The following is a 27376-nucleotide window of genomic DNA, read 5'->3' on the forward strand; positions in this document are numbered from 1 at the left end:
CCCTATCATAACCACTTTGCTCCAAAGGCCTATAAGACACAAAACCAGTGAAGATGTTTGGGGACTGAATTTATGAGCAAATGAATATGGTGAAGAATTGTTTTTGGTTTTAAATGAAGGGTAAAGGTAGGGCAAAGCACGGCTGGCTTGGGGAAGTTAGTAGGAGTAAAGGAGTTAGTAAGACTAAGGGAGAAAGGAAAAAGAAAAAGATAGGTAGACGGATGGTCACAGTCCATCACCTGCTTTGCCACCATCAGCATAGGATATGCTGTTGAAGACTCTTTCTCGTTATGTTAAAGGAAAAAATAGTATGAGTTCTATTGTCTCTTTTGCTAATAAAAGTTGGTATGGGTTCAGAAAGAGGTAATATCCCACTGGCTCCACATTTATTTACTTGGATTTTTTACAAACTACAATAGTGCCTGTCTAATGTTCTGGACACCTGTGATGACTTTTAAAAATACACTAATAAATAATCAGTAATAATGACACAAAAATGAATGGAAGAGCGAGAAGATCATAGGACAAAACACAGACTTCCAGAAACACACCTGAAACCCTGGGCTAATAGGCTGGGAAAAGCTCTGAGAGCCTTTGGACTGAAAAAAATGTTGTTAATTTATGCTGTAGGTACTATTTCCATACTTTATCACACAAGCTTTATGCCCATCTAACTGCCCTTTTGTAACCGTCTACTAGTTGAGTGTATTAAAGTGCTCTTTATGACTCCATAGTTAAAGGTGAGTTGTTCTGCACAATTTACAACATGCATTCTTTGAGTGCAGAATGAAATTTCTAAGAATTTACAAATAAATGTTTGTTTATGAGTTAAAATTATTTTTTTAAACAGGCCCCTTAAGAAATTTAGCATTTATTGATTTCTTTGACCCTATTGACACCATGCAATAAACATACAATTATGATTAAGGCATTTTAACCTTCATGATCTTAGATTAGATTAAACTGATTGTTAAAGATAGAATAGTTTTCGCTTATGCTTTTTCCTCATGGCAACAATACAAGGCCAAGTTAAGGTTCTGTGGGTGTCTTAATTGTATTTCCATACCTTAATGTTTAGCTCTCTTTAACCTGAACTGTGAATTTCTTGGATTTGTAGTGCTTGTTTCTGGGATATTTACAAAATTGTTGTAATGTATTTAACCATTACATTATTGATGTACTGTATGCATGTACTCTCAGCCTGATTTCATTTTAACACAGATATTTTTATCTCAGATTTATAGGTATAATTCATTGCATCATTTTTATTTTCTATCCTTTGTCAGTATGTCTGATCGGGGAGAGTAGGGATGTATGGCAGCTCCCCACAGCCTATCATCGGGAAATCATGGGTGTGTGGTGGGCCCAATCCTCCTAGTGTGTGATGGGGAAGAGGGGTGTTGCATGGTGGCCTCTCCCAGTGTATGATGCCAGAGGGGAGAGTTGTGTGGTGGCCTCCCACAGCCTGTGACTAGGAAGGGGTGTTTAGTGGCCTCCACTAGTGTGTGAGGAGGGAGGTGACCAGATAGCAAGTGTAAAAAATCAGGACGGGGAGGGGAGGTGGGTAATACGAGCCTATTTAAGAGAAAGCTCCCAAAATCGGGACATCTGGTCACCCTAGGGAGGACTGGTGTGTGTAGTGGCCTTTCCTCATATGTTATTGGGAGGGGGTATGTGGCAGTTTCCCCAGTGTGATGTGGGGGAGAAGAAGGGTGTGTAGAGGCTTCCCCCACTGTGTGATGGGGAGGGGATGGGTTTGTGGTGACCTCCCTCAGTGTGTGATTACAAAGGGGTGTGTAGCAAGTCTCCCCCAGCCTGTGTGGTGGGGAGGCAGAGGAGTGTGTGGCGGCCTCCTCCAGCCTGTGTGATGGGGAGAGAGGTTTGTGTGCTGGGGTATGCAGCAGCAGCAGCCCCCGCGTGGTGCCGGCGGGAGGGGTACCGTGTGGTGGCCTCCCCACTGTCTGTGTTATCGGCGGGAGGGGTACAGGTGGTGGCCTTCCCACTCTGTGTGATGCCGGGGGCAGGGAGGCAGGGGCATGCAGCCCCCCCCCCCCGCGGGTGACCGGGAGGGGTGCGGCTGCGGTGAATTTCCTTGTGCGGACGCAGGAGAGAACAGCACACGCCAGACGGTGGTGGGGTGTGAGCAGGGAGCTGCCGCCGCCGGTTGCTGAGCAATGTAAGCGGGGTGCCCCCTCCCCTCTCCTCCCCCGGAGCCGCCCGCCCCCCGTGCCCGCCCCGCCATGCCGGACCAGATCTCCGTGTCGGAATTCGTGTCCGAGACCAATGAGGATTACAAGTCGCCCACCGCCTCCAACTTCACCACGCGGATGGCTCAGTGCCGGAACACGGTGGCGGCCATCGAGGAGGTGAGAGCCGGGGGCAGTTCGGGCGGGGAGGGGCTGCAGAGCCCCTCCGGCCTGGCGCCGCGCTCTGCGCGCCGCGGCGGGGAACAAGGCGCTCGCCGCTGCCTGGGAAAGCGCCTTTCGGCCGCTCGGAGAGGGGAGCGCCGGGCTGGCCCGGGGCTTAGCCTCCTCCCCGGACCTCCCTCCGCCGGCGGAGGAGGGGGGGGCGCTGGGGCTGCCTCCCCCCAGCTACCAGGGGCTCGACTCGGCTCCGCTCCGCCGGCGCGGGGAGACGGGCTGGGGCTCTTTCTCCCCCAGAGGCCCGGTCCCCTTCCTCGGCAGGGGGGCTGTGTCGGTGTCCCCCACACTCCCGGGGCCAGGGGCTGTGTCCCCCTCAGCCTGCCATATAGGGCCTTTTACCTCTCTTTCGCCCCCCTCCCCCCCGGCCCCGGGGTGTGTCTGGCTGCATCCCCCAGTGGGTTGCTACACCCCTGGGGAGCGGAGCTGTGTCTGTCTCACGGAGGGAGGTTTTTTGTTAAAGAAATTTGAAATCCCTCTAGCAAAATCCTTCCTCACTTGAGGGAGACCGTAAAAACTGAGGAGGGAATCTTCCCTCCTCATTCAAAGGAGATTCGGGAGAGGTCTGGGCGCAGTTAGAGCCATCCTGGCTCTTGTTGTCCTATGTGTAACAAAATAAAGCGTTTCTGCATATTTTGATTGTAGTAGCAGCCTCTCTGAACTAACTTGTGAACAAATAATCTTGTTTGCTGTGTAGAGTAATTTGTTCCATCAGTTGATATACTGTGTGTGTTTCGTTTTGCTTATTTTGCAGTATGTTTATGTTAAAAATCAATTAAACTTTTAAACAAAAATCTTGAGAATCACTAGGTTTGAAGTGTCTCTCCCCACAAAAAATGCCACAAGCGATCAATTATATAAGTATCTTAAATATGTGAACAAAATAGAGCATTTGTTCTTTAAATGCCTTTTTCAAGATTTTCCTGTTTTGCCAGTCTCTTCAAAATAAGCTGCATGGAAGGAATTACTGTTTTGCTCCTGAAGTAATTTTGCCCTCCACACAAAATTGCTCTTAAACACCAGTATTTAATTATACCTTTTAAAGCAGATTTTAAGGTTAGTAATTAAATATCGATGGCAGTGTTTTTCAGAATATATATAAATGTGAAGGCCTTTTTTTCTGCCAAAATTTACTGAACACAAATTAACAGTGAGATTATTTAGGTCTAAAGCAAGTTACTTAAGTAATGTCATCAGATCTCCTGATTTTATCACAAGTCTCATGATATTTTATTTATATATTTTTAAAAGCCAGATCTCTTGGTACTATATAATTATGTGAGGATCTCAACTGTAATTTTTTTAAAGAGTGAGTTTCTAGCCTTCCCAATTGTTTAGGAAAAAACTTGAAAATGTGAACCCTTAAAGATAAGAAGGCAAGTAAAAAGAATCCAACATATATTATTTTTAAAAAGTCATGATTTTTAAGACAATCTCAGGTGTCGAGCACCCCAAATTCATAACTTTAGCGTGTGTAGTTGGCTGTACTGATGTACTCATTTTAGTGGGGGGGTGTCTGAAGAGAATGAACTAACAATGTTCTTGAAAACTTCAGTGTTATTTACAATCAGGAGAATGCAGCACATATAAACTTGAACATGTTTGGTTCCTGTCTTGTTTAATCTGGTTATTAGCTGTTTGTTTTGAGATCAGACCAGTGTTTCATTGCTGGTTGGTTTCAAAGAAACATGATCAGTATGTTATATCTCAATTTGCATCTTTAGAGGTTGCAAGTATGTGACAAATCTTTTTTAGAGAAACCTGGCAAAATGGCCATGAAAACTTACTAGCTCAGGCAAAAAATGTGCTCATCTATTATGTATGATAATGAATACAATCAATATTTTACAGGTCTGTCAAAAATACTTACCCAGGGTGAGCAGAATTTTACAAGTCTGCATTAGAGGTTGTATTGGCAGTCACTCTGCTTATTCACTGTCATTAATTTCTTTAGCAATTTTGGCAAAACATCAGCAGTAGGTTGTTCCTACTGAGATCCTGAAATTATTTAATTAAATGGAAGACTCCTTAAAAAAAAATTAAACGGTCTCAAGAATTAAAGGACATTATTCATAGGTTTAAATCTATAAAATCTGGGTTCATAGTCAATTTTTTGATATTCACATCCTTCATGCTTGGTGGTCTGTTGGGTTTTCAGGTTAAAGATGTTACTTTGGTAAAAAGCTGTCTATATGTTGCCTAATAGAGAAAACAACACTTTTTTTTCCCTAGAGGTTTGATAGAAGCTAGTATATCAGCTTGATGCAAAAGAACGCTTAGTAAAGCTTATATTTGTAAAGGTAAAGTAAATATGACAAATGCATTCTGATTTCACTAACACAGATACCACAGATTTGAAACCTCAGTATATATGTTTTCAGCGTGTGATATGCTAACTATACTACAGCATAAAGTATAGTACTAAAATCTAGGAAATCTGGTTATGTACTTGTGTAAAGTTTAAGAATATAGTATTTGAAATGGGGGATGGTAAAAGGAATACTGTTCAGACTACTGGGTAGTGTTTGGATTACAGCTAATAAATGAACACAAAAGAACTAGTTTGCTAACTGAACACTTACAAAACTAGTGGGTTGTAGAATAGTTGTGGTTCCATCTTAGACTTTCTGCTAATTATCTGATTTTAAACTTCATTAATGACTGAGCCTTTCCTTTAAAAGTATCTTTTGAAGGTGAGGTGGGAGCAGTTTTCTAGCTTCTGCCAGTGAGTAGATCAGAAAAAATGCTGGACAGTTCGCAGAAATCATTAAACTGAAAGCCTTCACCCCTTTTTACTTCCCTTCCGGACTATCTGTACTGTGTTGTTTGAGTACCAGAATCTGATCAGTGTTTGCTGCTGCTAGTAGAAAGAGAATCAGGAAAGGTCTGTTCTGGGAAAAGGCAAAAATGTCAGTATTGTTGTACAAGATACGTGATTTCACCATTTCTGCAATTTTTTCATTCTTAGGACGCTGTCCTGAGAGGTGCTGAGCATCTGCAGCTCCCATTGAAATCAATTTGCAAGTGTGCAGAATTGCTGAGGATCAGGCACTTTATATCATACTTTCTAATCTTTGCATATGTAGTAATAAGTAAGTTTAAACAATTTTCAAATTAGTGTCTGCTAGCTCAGCTCAGGGTCATATGTTTGGGGGAGGGGATGTTCAAAATCAGTAATCTAGTTTAAAAAAAGATTAACATTTGTAAGCTTACTATTTCTAGTATAGGTTCCAGATGCCCATATTGTAGCAGGGCCTACAAATGTGAAATGACTTTTTAATGCTGTGCACATTGAGTATCAAAAGCCTGACTTTACCATTGCTTTTGCTAGAACATGTATTTCTTTCTTTTTTACATTGTGACTTAAATAATAATAATAATAATAAAAAAGACCCATCAACTTTAGTGAATTCTGTGAGATGCCACTAATCATGGGGCTCATGAAAAATTTTAGAAATTGTTATTTCATAAACTCATTTAGTGATGGCTGGAATCCATGTATGTGTTTTGTGAATGGATTAAAGAAAAAGTTGTATAGCAAAGGCTGGTACTGAAATCTGTAAGGACCAAATACTTATTTTTTTATTATTTATTATATTTATTATGGTAGTGCCTAGGGACCAAGTGAGAACTGGGCCCCATTGTGCTAGGGACTTTACACACAGAACAGTAGATAGTCCCGGTTCCAGAAAGCTTTCAATCTAAATGAGTGCAGAAAGAGCTCAAAGTGCAAGACATACTTCTTCAACCTTGCTTTCTTTAATTTATAAACATGTAGCAACATGCATATCACTAACGAACAAACAAAACCCTACCAAAACAAAATACTCTACCACACATGCAATTCTCCTCCTGGGGAGAGGATGAGAGAGTAGTCCACACCTGGTAGACGTTAATTACGTCATTTAATGCACAACTGGAAGATGCTCAGATACTGTGTGATGAGTACAGTAAAAAAAACCTATAGAAAACAAGTAGACAGAACAAACTAGAGAAAAGGAGCGTAACACATAAGCAGTGAACAATGTGATGTGGCTAATGTTACATGGATTTTTGTTTAAAAAATAAAGCTTATGATTGTCTGTGGATGCATACACAAATTCCTGGATCGTGGAGTTTAAAATCTGAGAAATTAGTGTGGTAAACACTACATAAAAAGCAGAATTACAAGCCATGATTTATCTGCAATATGAATGTCCTATTTCATAGAGTACAGAATATTTTAATTAATTTTATTTTTGTTTCTTTAAATCTCTTGTTGGATTATTGCTGATGACTATACGAATTAAAGAAATGAGTTTTTAGGGGGGATCAAGCCCCTGCGTCTAGTTTAGCCTCAGAACTAAAATTAAATAGTGGTATGGGTATTGATTTTTTTTTTTTATCGCCACCATTTCCTCTTAAAGTTTGGTTATAGTCTAAAAATGGCATTGTGGAGATTCCATGATTGCGTCTCAATGATTCCATAACTGCCAGCCCCACAACCTCACCCTGGGTGCTCTCAGTCACAATATGTTTTTTTTTCCTCGTTATCCCACAAAATACAGGTTTTGCAGACCAAAATTGAGTTTTAATGTCTGGATTGTATGATCTACGGCAACCCCACTGCTTTCAGTGGGTTTGGAGTGGTGTAACCGATTGAAACTTGGTAAATAACAGTAATGCACAAAAAGGAATAGAATTCAGGTTGCTCTCTCTTGGCTATTGAAGCTTTGGATGACTAATGAGTAAAAAGCAGTAAAAATTTGTCAGTAAAGAGACAGGACTCTGAATACACATGCAGTATCTTTATGATGTCTATTTTTATTTGTAAGCTCTTTGGAGCGAGGACTGGAAACTTGTCTTTTTATATCTCTGTGAAGTGCCTACACACTTTTGGAAGCTGTATAAATAATCTGAGTGAGAAGAAGCCATTTTCTACTACTTTCCAGAGTATAAGAATACTTGTATTTCTTGATGCATTGCGGAAAATTTTAAAACCTTCATTTTTTTATATTTAGTTTTTAATAAAAATATATTCGTGCACACTATACTGTTCCTTTCAAAACATATTTGTGCATTTTCTCCCCTTATTACTGGATATAGCTTCATAAAGTCATCATTTATAAATGCTTCTCTTCTGGAGTTAAACCTCTGACGTTGTCATCTGACGTTGCTGGGGAAAATCATCATGGTACAAACAGGAATATGTCTTCAAAAAGCAGTGTTTATTTTGGGGGCAGGGGGTCACAAAGGAATAAGCTGGAGTAGTGTATGAAGTCTTCTGGCTAAATTCTAGGACTGGAGCTGTGTCAGAGGACAGAATTTATCCCTTAAATATGGACTGAAAACCTTTTGTAGTGTGGAGGATGTTTTAGGCAGTTAAACTTAAGTCATCTAGGTTCACTATGAAACTTGTTTTGGTGGGACATTGTCCCACCGGCGATACTAAACTCTCCACCATCAACCTTACCCTCTCTGACTCTCCCCATCTCCCCCCCCCCCCCCCAAAATTAAGGAGATGTATTATTTCCAGAGAATCATGCTGCATCGTGATTCAGCCCCTCCCCATCTCTCTTGCTACTTCTCAGTGGCAGAATTAGCTTTTCTAGACTCAATATATTTTTTGTTTTCAACTAACATGAGCAGATGTTTAATTCTTCATCTTCATTTTTCTCTTCTTTCTCTTCCTACCATGTTGTTATTAGTGGTGTATTAATGGGAACCCTAGTCATTGACAAGGAATCCATTGTGATATGCACTGTAGTAACATAGAACAAAAAGTCAGTTGCAGCCCCAAAGAGTTTACAGTCTAAGTGTAAGACAGGAGACAGCAGATGGATACAAACAGATGGGTGAATCCAAGGAAATAATGAGTCAACAAGAGTTGACAACTCAAAAGTGAATGAGGGATGATAGGTGCGGTGGGGATGAGAGTTGAAAATAAAGACAAAAACTGTGTGTTTGATGTGATAGAGAAGGGGGAGCCAGTCGGGATGTGAAGAGAGGGGTGACATGGTCAAAGTGACAAGCTAGATAAAGGATCTTTGTAGCAGTACTCTGAATAGATGTGAGTGGGGCAAGGTTGCCTTTGTCAAGGCTGGAGAAAAGGATTTTGTAATTGAGAATCAAGATGAGGAGAGTCTGGATGAGAGTTTTAGTTGTTTAGCTGGATAGGAAAGGCCACATCTTAGAGATGTTATGCAAAAAAAAAATCTGCGACATTTGGCCTGCATGTGAGGACCTAAAACAAAGTCTGAGTCGAAGATGATGCCCAGGTTGCAGGCCAGAGTGACAGACAGGCTGATGGTGTTATCTAGAGTAACTGAGAGAGGTGGTAGTGAGGAGGAATTGGGAAAACTAAAACACAGCTTTTAACCTATGTTGCACTTGAGCTGATGATGGCTAGACAGTTACAGGGAGATGTCAGAGAGACAGGCTGAGCTATTAATTTGTACAGGAAACCCGTCTGGATCAGTGAAGTAGACCTGTGAGTTGTCAGTACAGAGATGGTAGTTGAATCTGTTTGCACATGGGGTTGTCCACAGATGAGGTTGTCAAGGGAGAAGAGATGGGGATCAAGGACAGAGCCCTTGAGGAACCTCCACAGAAAGTTTGAGGGGGATTAGGAGGTTCCTCTGAAGGACATGGCTGAAGAAGCAGTTAGGGAGGTAGGGATACCTAGGAGAGGACAGAGTCACAGAAGCCACGTAAGAACAAGGTTTCAAGAAGAAGATAGTAATTGACTATTTCAGAGGTGGTTGACAGGTGAAGGAGGTTAAGGATGGAGTACTGGTTCTGACCTTTGGATAGGTGAGAATGGTTTCAGTGGCGTTTAAGGGTCAAAAACTGGATTGGAGAGGGTCTAGGATGGAATTGGGAGGGAGAGACTAGGAATTGGGAGATTGTAGACAGCATGTTCAGTTATCTTAGAGATGGGGCAGTGGTTGAAGAGGCAAATTGTGGGGGAGGTGAGAGGTTTAAAAAAAAGAGTAAGGAAGTGGATGCGAGTGTGTGAGAGAGAAATCAGGAGATGGGGTGGGATCACTGGAAAAGTGGCGGGAGGTGAGAGGAGAGAAGAAGAGGATTGTAGAATGGCAAGAGGAGAAGGAAGGCAAGCTGAGGGAAGGGGAAAAGTCATATAATTTGTCAGTTTTATTTTGGAAGTAATTGGTGAGATCCTTGGCGCAGAGAGAAATAGAAGCAGGAGGAGGGAAGGGTATGAGGAGTGAGTCAAAAGTGGTGAAAAGGGGGCTGGGATTGTGAGTGTGGGATTCAGTAACTTTGAGTAGTAGAGTTATTTAGCTAGCAAGATGGCAGAACTGGAGGAGGAGAGAGAGAATTTGTAGAATAGGAAGGCAGCCTGGTCGCAAAACTTCTGCCAGAGACTTTCTGTAGCACTAGAGTAAGCAGCTGAAGCAGATGTTGGGGATGAGTCAGGGCAGAGGGTTCACAGGGCAAAACTTGCACTGGAAGAGAGGGGCAAAAGAGACAAAGGTGGAGGAGAGTGAAGCATGGAGAGAATCAACAACCACATTAAGAGAGGAGTGAGCTGTGAGCACAAGAACTCATCAGCACTGATAGACTTGAAGTCATGGAAAAGCAGAATGCTGGTATATGAGAGTGGGGATGGGTTGGGGAGCTGATGGGTGATGCTGAAAGAGACCAAGTGGTTGTTAGGGAAACTTGCTATAGAGAGAAAATGTAGAGCAATGCTTGATGGAGACCAGAGTTAAGAGATTGACCCTTTTGGTGAGTGGGAGAATTGAACCAAAGCTGCAGGTGAAATGAAGAGATGAGAGTGAGAGAAGGTGCTGCTTCGGAGTCTGATGGGTCACCAGCACGGAAACTGAAGTTTCTGTGGATGAGCGTGGGAGAATGTGAGATGAGAGAGCCAAGATCGAAATCAAAGATAGAGGCAGATGGGGTGGAGTTGGATGAACAGTGAATGACAGCAACATGGAGCAGTGAATGACAGCAACATGGAGGAGGAGAGACAAATTTGAAGCAGTGCTCTTCGGAACAGGAGAAAGAGTGGGAAGAGGGGGTGTAACAGGGTCCATCTCTGCCCCTGTCCTCTACCCTGCAGAAATGACACAGACTCCACCAAGTGTGCTCTCAATGAAACTTGATTTCAGTTCCCCTTCACCAATATCACCACATTTTCCCCAAGCTCCCACCTATTTACAATATTTCCTGAGCTGTAGGCTCTCCTGGCAGAACCTGAGGGGAACAGAGGTCTTCCTGCTCAGCTAGCCCTGTTCCTCCCTCTTTCTTTCTCCCGTCACTTCCTTTCTGTGCCTCTTTTATCAGCCCTTGGCTGATGGGGCGCCAATTGAGTTCTTATCCCGCCCAGCCCACCAGCCTGATTATATAATTTCCTGCAATCAGCTTCTTTTGGGGCACTAAGTGAACTGATTGCAGGCTCAGTTCTGGTTCCTCCAGAACCTTCTTTTAAGGTTCTGGCTGCATTTTCCCCCACACCTCTTTATCCATGCACACCCCGTCCGTGACCCCACAAAGTCATGAGACTTCGTCAACCTCCTCCTAGCATTGGCCAGAGTAAATATCTATAACACCAGGAGGAAGATGCTGAATAAGGGGATGTTCTGTGACTGTGGGCCCTATTGCCCTTCCTCCCTTGGCTTGTGTATCTGGGTAGAGTTCCTCTGGGTGGCGTCCACTGGCTCCCAAGACACCTTTGAGGAGCAGTGGGTGTTGTCTGGGGTTCTCTGCTCGGTGTCCCGCTCTGGATTCCTGATTTTGTACCTATGATCCTCACTCCTGACCATTATTCCTCAGTTGTCCACTGTAATTGTTTGATTCCCAGGACCAGTAGCTCTTCCTCTTAGGCTGGAGGCTTTCAGATGCAGGCAGGCTTGTGCCTGCCTATCTCCCAGCTTTTCGATAGATACTCACTCTCTGCACTCTGTCACAGGGGGAGAGAGAGGTTGGAAGCTTCAGGAACAGTAGAGAAGTTCAATATCCACACCACAGTGTGATCCAGTTTGAGAAGTGTGAGAAAGGACAGTTATAGGAGCAGTGTCAGATAAAGGGACCCAGATCTCTGCGAGAGCCAAGAGCTGGAAAGAGCAAGGTTTGAATCGTGGATGGTTGTGATCTTTTTAGAGATGGAGAGGGCATTCCAGAGCCAGCAAGAGTAGGGTAGGAGGGAGCAGGGAAGGAGGAGGATGGGTGTGAGGTTGGGAAAGTGGATATGAGAGAGGTGGAGATAGTGGCAGGAACAAGTGTGGGAGATGGATATTGGGGATGGAGGGAGGGCCAGGATTGGGCCACATGTCAGCAGAGGTGAGGAGAAGTAGGCAGAGGAGGGCGTGGATGTGGCATCTGGATTTGGGCTAGTGGGAAGATGGGGAGAAAGAGGAGCAGATAGAGCTGGTGGGAAATGCAGTGGTCGATAATAAGGCTGGAGAAATGGAGCAGAGGAGGACAGATGCTAAAAGGCAAAAATGGGATGTGGTGGGAGCCATATGTGAGTGGCAGATGGACAGGGTTACTATAAAGAAAAACAGAGTATGAAAAGTGCTCTGAAGCTGCACTTGCAACAGTTTCCCCTGCTACACATCTAGATGTACTTCATTTGCTAGTTTTCCCCATTTGTCTTTTTAGTGATCGATACAAGGGACCAAATTCCGCCTCGGAATTAATGGGTGCCATTTGTTTGAGGTCATTGATGTTGCACCTGTTTTGATCTTCTGTGAGTGCCAAATGCTAGAAACATTAGCAGCATTAATTATCATGATTAATGTGGGTATTGCATGTTGTAATCTAGGAGGGATAGCTCAGTGGTTTGAGCATTGGCCTGCTAAACCCAGGGTTGTGAGTTCAGTCCTTGAGGGGGCCATTTAGGGAACTGGGGTAAAAATCTGTCTGGGGGTTGGACTAGATGACCTCTTGAGGTCCCTTCTAATCCTGATATTCTATGGTGCTGGTGACTTTTTGCTATTTAGTTTATCAATTTCTTCTAAAACCTCCTCTGATGACACCTCAATCTGGGACAGTTTCTCTGATTTGTCACCTAAAAAGAAAGGCTCAGGTTTGAGAATCTCCCTCATATCCTCGGCCCTGAAGACCAATGCAAAGAATTCATTTAGTTTCTCTGCAATGGCCTTGTCATCCGGGAGTGCTCCTGTAGCATCTCGATCGTCCAGTGGCCCACTGGTTGTTTAGCAGGCTTCCTGCTTGTGATGTACTTAAAACATTTTTTGCTATTACTTTTTGAGTCTTTGGCTATCTGTTCTTCAAATTCTTTTTTGGCCTTCCCAATTATATTTTTACACTTAATTTGCCAGGATTTATACGCCTTTCTATTTTCTTCAGTAGGATTTAACTTCCACTTTTTAAAGGATGCCTTTTTACCTCTCACTGCTTCTTTAACTTTGTTGTTTAGCCATGGTGGCACTTTTTTTGTTTTCTTACTATGTTTTTTAATTTGGAGTATACATTTAAGTTGAGCCTCTATTATGGTGTCTTCAAAAAGTTTCCATGCAGCTTGCAGGGATTTTACTTTTTGCACTGTAACTTTTAGTTTCTGTTTAACTAACGTCCTCGTTTTTGTGTAGTTCCCTTTTCTGAAATTAAATGTTACTGTGGTGGGCTGCTGTGGTGTTTTCCCCGCCACAGGGATGTTAAATTTATTTATATTATGGTCACTATTACCAAGTGGCTCAGCTATATTCACCTCTTGGACCTGATCCTATGCTCCTCTTAGGACTAAATCAAGAATTGCCTCTCCTCTTGTGGGTTTCAGGACTAGCTGCTCCAAGAAGCAGTTATTTAAGGTGTCAAGAAACTTTATCTTTGCATTCCATCCTGTGGTGACATACCCAGTCATAGGGGGATAGTTGAAGTCCCCCATTTTTATTGTTTTTTATTTTTATAGTCTCTCTCATCTCCCTGAGCATTTCACAGTCACTATCACTATCCTGGGCAGGTGGTCGGTAGTATCTCTCTACTCTATATTCTTATTATTTAAGCATGGAATTACTATCCATAGAGATTCTATGGTACAGTTTGGTTCATTTAAGATTTTTACTTCATTTGACTCTGTTTTCTTTCACGTACAGTATTACTCCCCCACCAGCACTTTCTTGTCCGTTTCACGGCTGCTGCTATTTCACATTTGGTCTCTGGCTCTAGCTGTCAGCCTTAGAGATGCCAGCTGTGAGACCTAAATGGGGCTGACAGATCTGGTGTGGTGAATGGGAGTCTCCAGCTCTGAGCCTCCTGCTGGCTGACAGCCACAGCCAGAGAGGATATGTGAAATAATAGCAGCTGTGAAACTGACCAGAATGTCAATTCCACTTCTAGTAGTCTCCCTGCTGTGAAATTGAGCTGCTTGCTAGGGTCACAGCCCTGATGTCAGTCCTGGGGCAGGTGGGCTCCAGCTATGAGCCTTGTGTGGCTGTCAGTGCCTCACATTCTGTCTGTCAGTGCCCCACTTTAGTAAGTGAAAGCACTCCTGGTAATGATGTGCACCACTGGCTGCAGGAGGGTAGTGTGGAGACCAACAGCCTATTTGATTACTGAGGTGGCTATAGGTCGACTTAATGTGGTAACCTAATTTTGTAGTGTAGAGAGGCCCTCACTCCTCAAGTGAGTAGGTGCTGAGGAAATTTTTCAAATTCTGTGTCTTTGTGCATACTTATTGATTCTTTCAGATACACAAAAATGTTTTTACCATGGAATATTTGCGCTATGTGGTCAAATTTTACAAATCTATCTCTTAGCTGTTAAGGATTTTCATGTAAACTTTCACAGTTATGTTATCAATTGTAGCATCTAAGTTTAAACCAACAAAAAAGGCAGGAGTTAAGAGTGAAGGCTGAAACTCTGTTTTTAAGCCACCATGTTGTCTGGGGTGGAATTGAAATATTTTATATAAAACCACATAGTCTTCATAGGTAGATCTCCCTGAGTAAAGATCAGATTATCAGTATAATTTCAGTCAGAAATCTATAATTATGTCTAGCATTGTGTTAAGTGTGTATTTGAATACCTCAAAGCAGCAGACATGATTATAATTGAAGAAATCAATTTTATGTTCCTGAAAGCTTTGTTGTACATTCAGATGGCATAGAGTGAAATAAGGAAGTCCTGAAGCTAAGTGAACTTTCATATGGCTTATTCTCTGGTGCTGTAAATTCATGTCCGTTGGTAGTGAAGACTTTCTGACAAAATACAGTTCTAGTGAAATTTCTAATCTATTTTAAGGGAGGCTAGTTAGGAAACAAATGGATTTGCTAATCATTTTAAGCCCTTGCAATTACACAGAATTACCTTTTGAACACAGGTATACGAGTGGAAATTTCCTTAGCACATGCTACATAAAACCTGTTCCATTTTCAGCTACAAGCCACGTAATGTAGAATTTTGCAATTCATATATGAAATATATATTTTATCAGTTCGTTTTTCCTTTACAGTATTGTAGCTGTATGTTACAAAACAATAAAAATTGAAAATGAAGTTTTCCCGTGCCTTGAGCTCTGGGTAGACTTGATATTAGCAATGCTGAAGGGACTGGTTTAGAATCAAAGAAGCAATGAAATTGTTAAATATTCTGTAAGCTGCATTTTGTTTTGCTTGCGTCACTGTAATATTTAACCATATTGTTCTTGAGTATATCATAATGTGGACAACATGCTTCCCTCATCTATATTCTCAATTGCTTTAATATTAAATGTGTAAGTAGATCAGTGCCTTCTTTCTGTCTTAGATATCTATTTTAGGTATTTAAGATTCTGCACTGATGGGCATCATATGAGCACTACACAATCTATAATGTATTTATCCTCACAGCATTCCTGTGAGGTGTGGAAGTAGTTTATTCCCTTTTTATTGGTTGGAAACTGAGGCACAGAGAGGCTAAGTGACTTGTCTGAGGATGCACTGCAGGAAAAACAGTTTTGATTTTGTAATAATAGTAGATATTAATTATCACTCAAGTGGATGGCAGATGGACAACCTGGTTTCAGAGTTGCTGTAGAATATACAAATAATTACAGGGGCTAAAAAAGTCATTTGCCCATTCTGTAATGGTTTGTGGGAAGCTTTCCGGGGAAGCATGGTTGCCTTAAACCTTTAATTCCACTGTATTTAAAGCTGTTCATTCCACAAGAATTTAAGGCCAGCATTTTCAGGGGTGGCCTCTGATTTTGATTGCTTCTGTTTTTGGGTGCCCACCTAGACACAATATGCTGCAAGGAGTCTCCAGTTCGGCACCCAAAATCAGTGGCCATGTATGAAAAATTTTCTGTATGCTTTCATTTAAAAAAAACCCACCCCCTTCCAAATGGGAATTAATGTGGTGTTACTTTCCTGGGTTTGTACACAGGGAGCTCCAGTGCTTTTTCTACCTGCCATAACTTAGTCAAGCATCAGCAGAGTGAAATTAACAAGATTCCTCTTCCTGTATAGTAGCCAAGGGAGGAAGATGAGGATCTTAAAATATATCAAACACTTATTTGCCTGAAGCTGAGCTAATCTTAAATTTATACTGACTACAGTGCTTATCTTTCATTAACAATGCTGTAACATAAGAATTTAATTATTTGATATAAAAGTGTTTGTATTAATATTGAATGCCCATTTCAGAATTTTTCAGAAGTGGAACACTGTCCTACTAACGATGGAGGTGGGGGAGGAAGGTGCGGAATAGAATAAAAACTATAGCATACCGTCTGGTAACTACCATATATGATAGAAGTAGGTTGTAAAATTTTACGGCATTGGACCAAAACTGTTTTTAAACATTCATTATTTAGCTAGTATGAGACCTAGCATTTTATTTTGTAAGATGAATGAAGTTGAAAAAGTAAACAAACAGGTCATTGAGTGGAAAATGAGGTTTTTAGTTTTGTCAGTTGTAAAAATCTCATCTATTACTGGTAAAATAAGGACATTTGTTTCTTAACCCATCACCGCCTCCCCATTCCAGCAGTTTAACCTGATGATGATGTAGTTTTTAAAAAGAAAGGTAAAAATCTAAATAATTACTTTACCTCTGCTTATACTAATTTCTGACAGATGATCCAGCTTTTCTCTAAGTAATAGTTGTTAAAGGTGTTCTGTTTGGCAGAATGTCTCCTCTTTTTGCTCTTTTCCTCACTTCCTGAAATGCCTCCTATTTGCCTGGAGGATAAAAATACTATGGTTAGCGTAATGATGAATGAATTTCTGTTCTTTTTGTTGTCTCCCTTCAGTGTGGTAGCGTCATATGTGCATGATGAAGATGTCTCTTAGTGCAGATTACTATTACTTACTTCTGTTAAAATAGCACCCAGACGCCTCAGTCAGGCACAAGACCCAATTGTGTTAGGGGCACATCTCTTGCTGTCTGCTTTTAAGCCCAGATGTGAGGTGGATTTAACAAAGAAATTAAGGGAATGGGAAGAAAGTTAGATAGTAACAGTGATAGAAACATGTGGCTGCACAGAATAGCTTGATTTGATTGACGTATATGGTTAGTCATATTGATATTATGTCCTGCTTATTTGAATAATGAGAAATAAGCCGTCGATATGGTCAAATATCAGGAGCTGAATTATATAAAATCAGTTTGTAACCTTACTTTCTTTGTTTATAGGTCAACTTTTGTCTACAAACAACAGAAGTAACAACCTACACTTTGTGCCCTTTTGGAGAACTGAGTGTATTACAGTAAAAAATGTTCATGGTGTTTGTTGAGCTGAATACAGCTAACTCCCTCACAATGCAGATGGTGTTTAACTATTCCACAAGTGACATATGTTTTGTTCTTCCACACTTAATAAGATAAAGGAATTAGCTCCAGTCAGATTTACTGTCTAAATCCCATACATATATTCCAAATTACAAAGAACAGTTTGTTACATAGACTGCGATTAGCTTTATCATAAAATCATATTTAAATAGATAGTTTTAAATAATTAGCTTATTGTTTCCCCAAAAAACTTCAGGCATTCTCTAAAAGATGCCTACTGGAATGAGATTCTTCCATGGTAGGGTAAAGTCTTCATTGACTTCAGTGCAGTTACACCTGTGTTTGATCCAAATGGTGTGATCAAGAGTCCACTGAAATCAAAGGAAAGACTCCTGTTGATGACTTTGGGCTTTGCATCAGGCCTTAAGAAGCACAACAGATATAATAAAGAACAATGCAATATAGGACAAACACAAATGGTTGCGAACTGTCAAGGCTGTCTCTGGCAGACTCAAAAGTAAATGGCAACAAGGACATTTTGGTGGCTTGTCTTTTGTAGAGAGTAACTAAAAAATGGATTCCAGTGCCACTGAATTAATTCTTACTCAAAATAAAATGTTTGTTTGAATATAAAGATTAGGATCAAGGAGTCTGACTCCTAGTGTATTTCAAGGACTGTGAATGTCTGCAAAGTGGCTGACTTTGTGGGCGCTATATAAACAAATAAATACTAACTAATAGTTCCCAAAACAAAAGTCAGTCAAATCCTAAACAATGGGACCCTATGTTTTTTCCATATAGGTTGGTTGGCTTGGGCTATGATGGGGTGCCAAAGGGACTAAATGCTTAAAAAAAAAAAAAAAGAGAGAGCGAGAGAGCACTGAACTGAGAATGCCCTGCTATCAGTGACAGGATTCACATTTAAGAAGTAAAAGCAAGAGCATGTTAATCAATCTTAACTTCTCTGCTGAAATATGAGATGAGATTTGGTGTCTCATAGAACTGGCTTAAAAGTGATCCCCTGCAGCCAGAAGTGAACAGAAAGCCAGTGAAGAGAAAAGGCTGCATATTGATGACTGGAAAGAATCTGAGTGGACAAGATGATGATGATGATGATGATTTTTACTTGAATATTTGAGGCTGTTTTTTATTGCCACAGTTCTATGAACTTTTTGTGCTTGATAAGGATTTTGTTTTTATGAACATTATTTTTTTCAATAATTAAATACAATATATACATACCTTGATATTGATATTTTGAAGATTATACACAGTGTAAGATGCACCAGAATTATTATGTTGCTGATGACAACCATACTTAAAATCAGCTCATCTCGTATCTTGATGTAGGTTGCTGTATTTTTGATGGTGAAGTTACGAAAGAAGGAGAAACATATGGATTATATCCTGCCTGTATGATAACTGAGTAATGTACATAAGTTGGCATGTTTGGGAGAAAGTTGAGGCTGCTCATTTCAAAGCAGTTTCTCCATCTATCTCTCTTATAGATATTCAGACGTTTTAATTGTCAAAATGGTTTTTTATTTTACCTTGCATAAATATAGCAGTTGCATTTCTCACCTTTTTCTGTAAGAGAGCAAGGTGGAAGCTTAACAAGTAATGTGTATATATGCATTACTTTTCCATTCAGGACACAATAGCATCGTGTAGTGACTTGCGTGGAATGACTAAGACTTTGTAACCTTTAAACTGCTGGCTCTTGATTTGCCTTTCTTGATGCAAGTGGTTTTCTAAAGGATGTGTGCTTAGTGATTAATTTGTTAAGAAGAGCCAATAATGTACTTATGCTTAGGTGTGGGTGTATGCATGCACATGAGAGAGAGAGGTATGAATGCAGTAAACAGCAGTTTCATGTATTCAAACCGATTCTCATCTTTTGCCCTTTAAAAAGATAAAGTAGTTTAAATAAATACAAAGTAAAAGCAGTAATAAAATTACAACTTACTGTAATTCAATAAAATGTCTTAAATTAATAATAAGAGAGAAAAGATGGGTGAGGTAATATCTTTGATTGGACCAACTTCTGTTGGAGGGAAAGAGACAAACTTTCGAGCTACATACACCTCTCTCTCCTTCAGAGGCCTGAAAGCTTGTCTCTTTCCCCAGCAGAAATTGATACAGTAAAATAATAACAAAAGATATTATCTCACCCACTTTGTGTGTCTCATATGTAGGGCGACCAGATGTCCTGATATTTAACTCTTTGTCCCACATCCCGACCGATGTATGATCGGGATGCCATTTATCCTGATATTGTACGATTGCCAGGTGGCGGCATCCAGTTGGCACGGGGCTGGCAGGCTCCCTACCCGGCTCCGTGCAGCTCCCTGGAAGTGGCAACATCTCCCTCTGGGTCCTAGGTGCAGGAATGGCTGGGGGACTTTGTGGGCTGCCCCCTCCATGAGCACCTGCTTCACAGCTCCCACTGGCCAGGAATCGCTGCTAATGTGAGTTGTGGGGGCAGTGCCTATGGGTGAGGCAGTGCACAGAGCCACCTGGCCACGCCTCTGCCTAGGACCCAGAGGGAGATGTCGCCGCTTCAGGGGAGCCGCCTGAGGTAAGTGCCAGCCTGCATCTCTTCCCTCACCAAAACTCCCTCCTGGAGTCAGCATCATAAACCTCCCCCATGTCCCAACCCCCTGCCTAAGTCCTGAGGCCTCCCCACCCCTTGCAGAGGGCTGGAGCCGGGGCCCTGCATCCTCCACTGACCCCCCGCTTGCAGTGGGGGCTGGAGCCGGGGCAGTGCGCTCCCAACTGGCTTGCGGCAGGACTGTGGCCGGGGGCCGCTGTTGGGGCCGTGTGTCCCTGACCTGTAGCTTCCTCAGACTCTGCCCCATGACTCCAGTGGAGGCTGTAAGCCTGTGACTCTTCTCAACCCCCCCGCCCCAACCATGTGTCCCGATACTTTATTCTTGCCATCTGGTCACCCTACTCATATCCTGGGACTAACATGGCAACAGCACGTAGGTTAATAATTACACAGGTGCGTTGTTGCTTCATGTGGTCTCACGTGTAGAAAATAATCAAAATAGGGATGTGAAACTTTCCAAATGTGCAGCTCAGTGGAGTCTTAAACAGTACATGTGGAATCATTCATCTTTTATATTGCTTCAATGTAACCCTATGTATAAGGCTTCTGAGGATTGATATTGGGCTGAAAAACTATGTGGGAGAGTGCTTTTTGGGATCCTTGTGATCTCATGACCAGCTATATTTTCTAAGGATTTTTTTTGGGGGGGAGGGGGTGGTACAAGGAGCAGATAAACAAATTTGCTTACTAAGTATTCAATTAATTATTTAGATTCCAGGATAATAGGAACTTTAGTTTAGATTGGGGGTTCCCAAACTTGGTTTGTGGCTTTTTCAGGGTAAGCCCGTGGCGGGCCATGAGATGCTTTCTTTACCTAAGGGTCTGCAGGTACAGCTGCTTGCAGCTCCCAGTGGCCACAGTTCATCGTTCCCGGCCAATGGAAGCTGCGGGAAGTGGTGGCCTGGCCTGCGTTGCTTCCCACGGCTCCCATTGGCTGGGAACAGCGCCCTGCAGCCACTGGGAGCTGCGAGTGGCCATATCTGCGGACGCTCAGGTAGACAAAGTTTCTTGTGGCCCGCCAGGGGCTTACCCTGATCAAACTGCGAACCAAGTTTGGGAACCCCTGGTTTAGACCAAAGGGTGTCCCTCCAAAGCTCTGTTTGTCCTTGACATATCTTTGAAAATGTAAATAATAGGAGTTACAAAACAAATTTTCCAGAACAGCCCTTCCTACCATGCATGATGTAGTCACCATTAACGTGACCAGTAGAACTTTTAAACCCTAACCACACTTTTCTTCCAGATAGACCGGGGCCCCAAAAATAGATTGCCTTTGCATTTTGCCCACAAGGTCAACGAACACAGACAATTTTATACCTTTGGGAGAGAGAATTCGTGTGGAAAGGGCCCTTGCAGAGAGAGCTCTGCCATCAGCTCCATCCCTTTTTATTATGAGCAGGATGAAGCTTCACGGTCTCTCTCTACTGACTGCAACTGAGGCAGTAGAGAGAGAGAGTCTCCAGCATGCAGACCTGAGGCTTAAACCTTGCTTCCACAGGGAAATTGACCATCATACCTATTCCAGAATAGCTCTCTGGGTCACATTCTGCTCTGGAATAAAAATCGCTTTTATTTCAGAATAATTTATCCTAATGAAGTACATTTTCTAGAGTAACTATTGCAGAATAGCTTATTATATAATATTCTGCAATAGCTATGCCAGTGAATTTCACCATGTAAACAAGACTTTATTTGAATGAGTGAGTAAGGGCTGCAGAACATTGTCCTTGGTGCTGATTCCTGTTTGTACATAGCAGTTGGTCAGTGGTCAAGTGCTGGGGGAGATTTTGGGAGTAGAAGGGGGAGCCTGTACCTAAGAGGAAGAAGAGAACACAGTATGGGGGGAAAAAAGTCAGGAGAGAGAAAAGGGGATGCTGGAATCAGACAGGGAAGGTAACTCAGGTAAATATACCCCATGCTTTTTGAAGGATAAGAGAGTGTAGTAAAAGAGTGTAGGAAGGGAAAGAAAATGTAGTACATGGGGCTTTTTTAAAATTGTTGGGTGAATTATTTGATCAATCTGAACATTATTTGAAGACTGATTTGATAAATACATGGTAATAATTGACCAGCCATGTAGCTTGTCAAATACAAGTCAGCAACTGTTACTGAAAGAACAATTAAAAATTGTTGAATATATGCTGTATTTTTTACTATTCATAGTAATCAGTTTCATTTTTAATGAATTTTAATACAGAATTGATTGACAAAATATTCAACTAAATGAAGTCCACAACTTTTAAAGGGATGTGACTTTGTGGAGCATGGTCTTGAGGTGTGTGTGGGGATGGGGGAGGGGGCAGGCAAGGTAGATAATCATAGATATTTTTTACCTTGGCTTGTAGGCCGCCTTGGTCTAGTGGGTGTTGGATATGTTTTGTAAACCCTGATCTATTGTTGATGGGGAATATTCAGTTTTAGGCTTGAAGGAAGGTTGCCAAATTTTCTAGTTGCACAAAACCGAATACCCTTGCCCTGACCAGTCGCTTCTCTGAGGCCTCCCTCCCTCAGTCACTCGCTCTCCCTTCCCTCCCTTTCACTGGGCTGGGGCAGGGGGTTGGAGTGCAGGAGGGAGATTGTGGCCAGGGTTTGGGGTGTGGAAGGAGGGGAGGGCTCTGGGTGCAGGCTATGGGCTGGGGATGAGGGGTTTGGAGTGCAGGAGGTGCTCTGGGCTGGGGCCAAGGGGTTTGGAGCGTGAGAGTGGGCTCAGGGCTGGGGCAGGGGGTTAGGGTGTGGGGTGCCGGCTCTAGGAGGGAGCTCAGGGCTGTAGCAGGGGTTTGGGTGCAGGAGGGGGTTTGGGGTGTGGGATCCGGGAGGGAGTTTGGGTGCAGAAGGGGGCTCACGGCTGGGGCAGGGAGTTGGGGTGTGGGTACAAGGTCTGGGAGGGAGTTAGGGTGCAGGAGTGGGTTCTGACCTGGAGTAGGGGTTCGGGGTGCAGACTCTGGCTGGGCAGTGCTTAGCTCAGAAGGAGACACGGCCAAGCAGCTCTGCGTGATGCATGCTGCCTGTGCCCACAGGCGCTGCCCCTCAGCTCCCATTGGCTGCGGTTCCCAGCCAATGGGAGCTGCAAAGACGGCACTTCGAGCGGCAGGGGCAGCGTACACCAGAAATTGCTGATTGCCTCTTTTACCAAGTAGATTTCCTGTTATCCTAATACTAAAAAAGTACATTCCTCCTTGGACAAATAGTAATTGCCAAATCTTTCACTCTGGGGTTTTCTATGTTCCATTATCATGTGTTCTTTGGACATTATAGTAGTTGCAACATAGCTACATTGCGAAGAATTTGGGTTGTCTGTGTTTTGACTATATAGTTGGCAAAATTCCTTTCCCTAACAGCTGCTTCTGTTGCCTGGTTTACTTGTACTCCCCCATCTGGCTGTATCTATCTGTTGTGCCTTGTCTTATACTTAGATTTTAAGCCATTAGGGGAAAGGGACATCTTTTTGTTCTGTGTTTGTACAGTGCCTAGCATAATAGGGTCCTGGTTTATGATTAGGGCCCCTACATGCTACGATAATACAGATAATAAATAGTAGTAATGGTAGACAAAGGTGTACAGATTTTCTATTCAGCAGTGAGTTCACATTATCTCATAGAGGTATTCATCAAGAGGGCAAGAAGATTTGTTTTCCTGGAAGGAGTATTGAAGAATATTCAATACTTAGTCTCTCTTATTATTTAGTAGTATTTATTTTACTGAGTGACCTTTTTATAAACAAGACCAGCCCTAATTATAGAGATTTAATTCTGCTCATTCTTCCCAGTGATCACCTAATACCTTGCCTGTGTCCATTTGCCTTCTGGAAGGTTGCCCCTTTCTTGCTCAGCCATATGCAGCAGACAGTGTGTTCCTTACTTATCCAAATGTCTTGGAACCCATCAAGTACATAAAGGATCTACAGTTGCCAAAATGGTCAGATATTTTTCTGGCAATTATTAAAATTCAGAATCAGAGTACTATTTGTTTTAAGATGTAAATGTTTGGATCTGTGTCTGTATTAGTCCTAGAGTAGATATATGTTTTATTTATGGATATTTTTAAAAATATGGTAGGAAGAAAGAAGTCATGATCATGTTATTGGTCCATTGCTAGATGGAAATGGTAAAATCATCAATAATGGGGCAGTAGTGTTTAATAAATATTTCTATTCTGTATTTGAGGAAAAAACAGATGATATAATCTCATCATTTGGTGATGATAACTCTTTACATTCCACTAGTCCCTCTGTGGGATGTTAAACAGAAGCTATTAAAGTTAGATGTCTTTAGAGGTCCAGATAACTTGCCTCCAAGAGTTTTAAAAGAGCTGGTTGAGAGGCTTGATTGATTGGTAATATTGATTTTTTTCAATAAGTCTTGGAGCACTGGGAAGTTCCAGAAGACTGGAAGAAAGTTAATGTTGTGCTAGTTTTAAAAACGGGTAAATGGAGTGACCTGGGTAATTATAGGCCTGTCAGCCTGACCCTGATCCCAGGCAAGATAATGAAGCAGCTGATATGGGACTTAATTAATGAAAAATTAAAGGAGGGTAATATAATGGAAATCGGCATGGGTTTATGGAAAACAGATCCTGTTAAGCTACCTTGATACTTTTTAATAAGATTAAAAGATTGGTTGATAAAATACTTAGTCTTCTGTAGGACATTTGACTTGGTATTGCACTATATTTTATTTTAAAAAACTAGAACAATATAAAAGTAACATGACACATTAAATGGATTAAAAACTGGCTAGGTCTCAAAATGTAATTGTAAACAGGGAATCATAGAGCAGGTGTGTTTCAAGTGGGGCCCCACGGTTCTTGGCTCTATGCTATTTAACATCTTTATGAATGACCTGGAAGGAAACATGAAATCATCACTGATCAACTTTGTAGATAACACACAAACTGGGGGAATGGTAAACAATGAAGAAGACAGGTGATTGATTCACAGTGATCTTGAATGCTTGGTAAGATGGATGCACGCCAACAATATGTATTTTTAATACAGCTAAATGCAAACGTATACATCTAAGATCAAAAAATGTTGGCCACACTTAAGGATGCTGGCCTGGAAAGCAGAGACTTTGAAAAAGATTTGGAGGTCGTGGCGGATAATCAGCTGAACATGAGCTCCTAGTGTGACGCTGTGGCCAAAAGAGCTAATGTGACCTGGAATGTATAAATAGGGAAATCCTTGAGTGGAGTAGAGAGGTTATTTTACCTCTATAGTTGACACTGGTGCGAGTGCTGCTGCAATATTGTGTCCAGTTCTGGTGTCCACAATACAAGAAGGATGTTGATAAATTGGAGAGGGTTCAGAGAAGAACATGGGAGTGATTAAAGGTTTAGAAAGCATGTCTTATAGCAATAGTTCCCAAACTTTAACAACCTGTGAACCCCTTTCGACAAAATGTCAAGTCTCACGAACCCCCTCCTTTTCTCTTTCACCTGAGCATAAATTATAAAAGCAGTGATCTTGGAAATATAAAATTTGTTTTTATGACATGCAGGTTACACACTTCTATTATTTATCATTACACTATTTTTATTATTGTGAAAACGGCAACAGTGTTCTAAGATCTCACTTTCGTAGCTTGTATCACTTTGAATAAGCTTGTTATAATACAAGGCTCCTATGTTTCATCAAGAAGTATCAGATGTGAAACAGCATGAAGGTATCTAAGAAGGCAGCTCACAAAGAGTTCCTCTTACACACGCATTCAGGTCTTGAGTAATTCAGGCAAACAACACACGTTACAACAAAGCTTAAACTTGTTCTTCATAATAATTTTAAAAACAATACAATATTTAATTTTAAAAACAGCAAAAAAATCCACCTCCCTTTCCATTTCTTATAAGGAGTCTTGAAGTTTAAATCTTCTCAGTGTGATAGATATGCTTTCTTTGATCTGCTTAGTTCTTGGAAGTCCAGGGGCTCTGGGCTGCTGGTCCTGTGCTGCCCAGGATCCCTAGGGACAGCTCTGTCCTCCATTAGGGAATTTTTTCCCGTGAACCCCCAGGGGTTCACAAACCCCATTTTGGGAACCACTGCCTTATAGTGGTAGACTCATGGAACTCAGTCTATTTAGTTTAACAAAGAGAAGCTTAGGGGACGACTGGATTAGTCTAAAGTATCTACATGGGGAAACAAATATTTAATAATGGGCCCTTCAGTCTTGCAGAGAAAGATATAACATAACCCAGTGACTGGAAATTGAAGCTAAACAAATTTGGACTGGAAATAAGGTATAAATCCCTAACGATGAGAGTAATTAACAACTGGAATAATTAACCTAGAGTCACGGTGAATTCTCCATCCATGACATTGATTAAATCAAGATTTGATGCTTTTTTAAAAAAATATTTTATGGGAATTATTTTTGGGGCCTGTGTTATTCAGGAGGTCAAACTAGATGATCACAGTGGCCCCCTGTGGCTTTTTGAATCTGTGAATCTGTTAATATTTTTGAAATAGATACTTTCTTATATACTGCACAAGTGGGATGCCAGCTTGAGGATTCCAGTTCAAGTGACTTAGACTTGAATTGCTAAATTGCCATTGCTTCCTTAGGATTGCTAGAAATATAGATTGCTGGTAGTTTCAAGATTCTTTAGTTGTGATGCATCAATTGATTTGTGAGTGTTGTGTTTCCCAACAGTTCTGAATCCTTCTACACAATAGGAAATAGACCTATACAGGCTTTTTTATGAGTAAATGCCCTAATAGACCATGATCTATAAAACAGATGTGGAGCAACATAGCAGCCAGCATCAGTAAAACCAGGACTGATTTCTCTGTGGGAAGATAAACAGTATGGTGCATCTTATTGTTCTGCATTGGAAAGCATTGCAGTGGTTAACAGTGGAAATTGGCTTATGGAACCATGTCCATTTAGTTTGCCAATGTGAAGATAAAAGGACTGCCCACTAATCAGTGACTCCAAATATTTTTACAGGGCTGTACATTTTGAAATAAGTTAGCTTAACAAAAAGAAAATCCTCTTTCTCTCCAATATACTCATTGGTGAAATTCCCTTTGTTAAATCATATTCAGTAAAGCTGAACTTGTTAAAGCTGGTGATAGTACTCTGAATCGATTGTGTTTTATATTCAAAGCACATAAACTACATCAGTGAAATGTTACAGTTTTGAGTTTCGTAAGTTGTCAGTTTAAAATTCTTAATGTATTGTTCCTATGGAACCCCTTGCACATATGTAACACCGTAATTTCTGAATACTCTGTTAAATTTATGTCCTAAAATATATTTGCAGTGTGTCTGATCTATGGTTGCTCTTGGAACTACACCTCTACCCAGATATAACGCTGTTCTCGGAAGCCAAAAAATCTTAGTGTGTTATAGGTGAACTTGATTTGATCTGCTGTAGCGTGCAGCCCCTCCCCCCCAAAGCGCTGCTTTACTGCGTTATATCCGAATTCATGTTATTTTGGGGGGCGTTATATCGGGGTAGAGGAGTATTGCTTTTAGGTGTGGCTAATTAACAATAACCAACTTGAATTCTAGTCAGTTTAAAAAAGAGTAAAAATAGTTTCACATACTAAACCTCCCTCATACCAGTTGTGTGTGGCTTTACAATCATATTTTCTTTTTTTAAATAGCTTTTGTCTCCTGTTGCTGTGTGAAGGACCCACACAAACAAAGGGGGAAACTGACCAATT

At 41.5% G+C, this 27376-nt stretch overlaps 1 protein-coding gene across 2 annotated transcripts in view; it reads left to right on the plus strand.

The window, feature by feature from the left end:
• Positions 1 to 2113: 2113 nt before the first annotated feature.
• The window catches only part of ASAP2 (ArfGAP with SH3 domain, ankyrin repeat and PH domain 2), a 191293-nt gene continuing 166030 nt past the window's right edge, over positions 2114 to 27376 (plus strand). For both annotated transcript variants that reach the window (XM_050950703.1, XM_050950705.1), the window contains exon 1: positions 2114 to 2366. In XM_050950703.1, the coding sequence (XP_050806660.1) occupies positions 2241 to 2366 (126 nt within the window). In that variant the 5' untranslated portion in view covers positions 2114 to 2240. The remainder of the gene's footprint in view (positions 2367 to 27376) is intronic.

This window comes from Gopherus flavomarginatus, chromosome 4 (assembly GCF_025201925.1).
Source record: "Gopherus flavomarginatus isolate rGopFla2 chromosome 4, rGopFla2.mat.asm, whole genome shotgun sequence".
Taxonomy (NCBI): domain Eukaryota; kingdom Metazoa; phylum Chordata; order Testudines; family Testudinidae; genus Gopherus; species Gopherus flavomarginatus.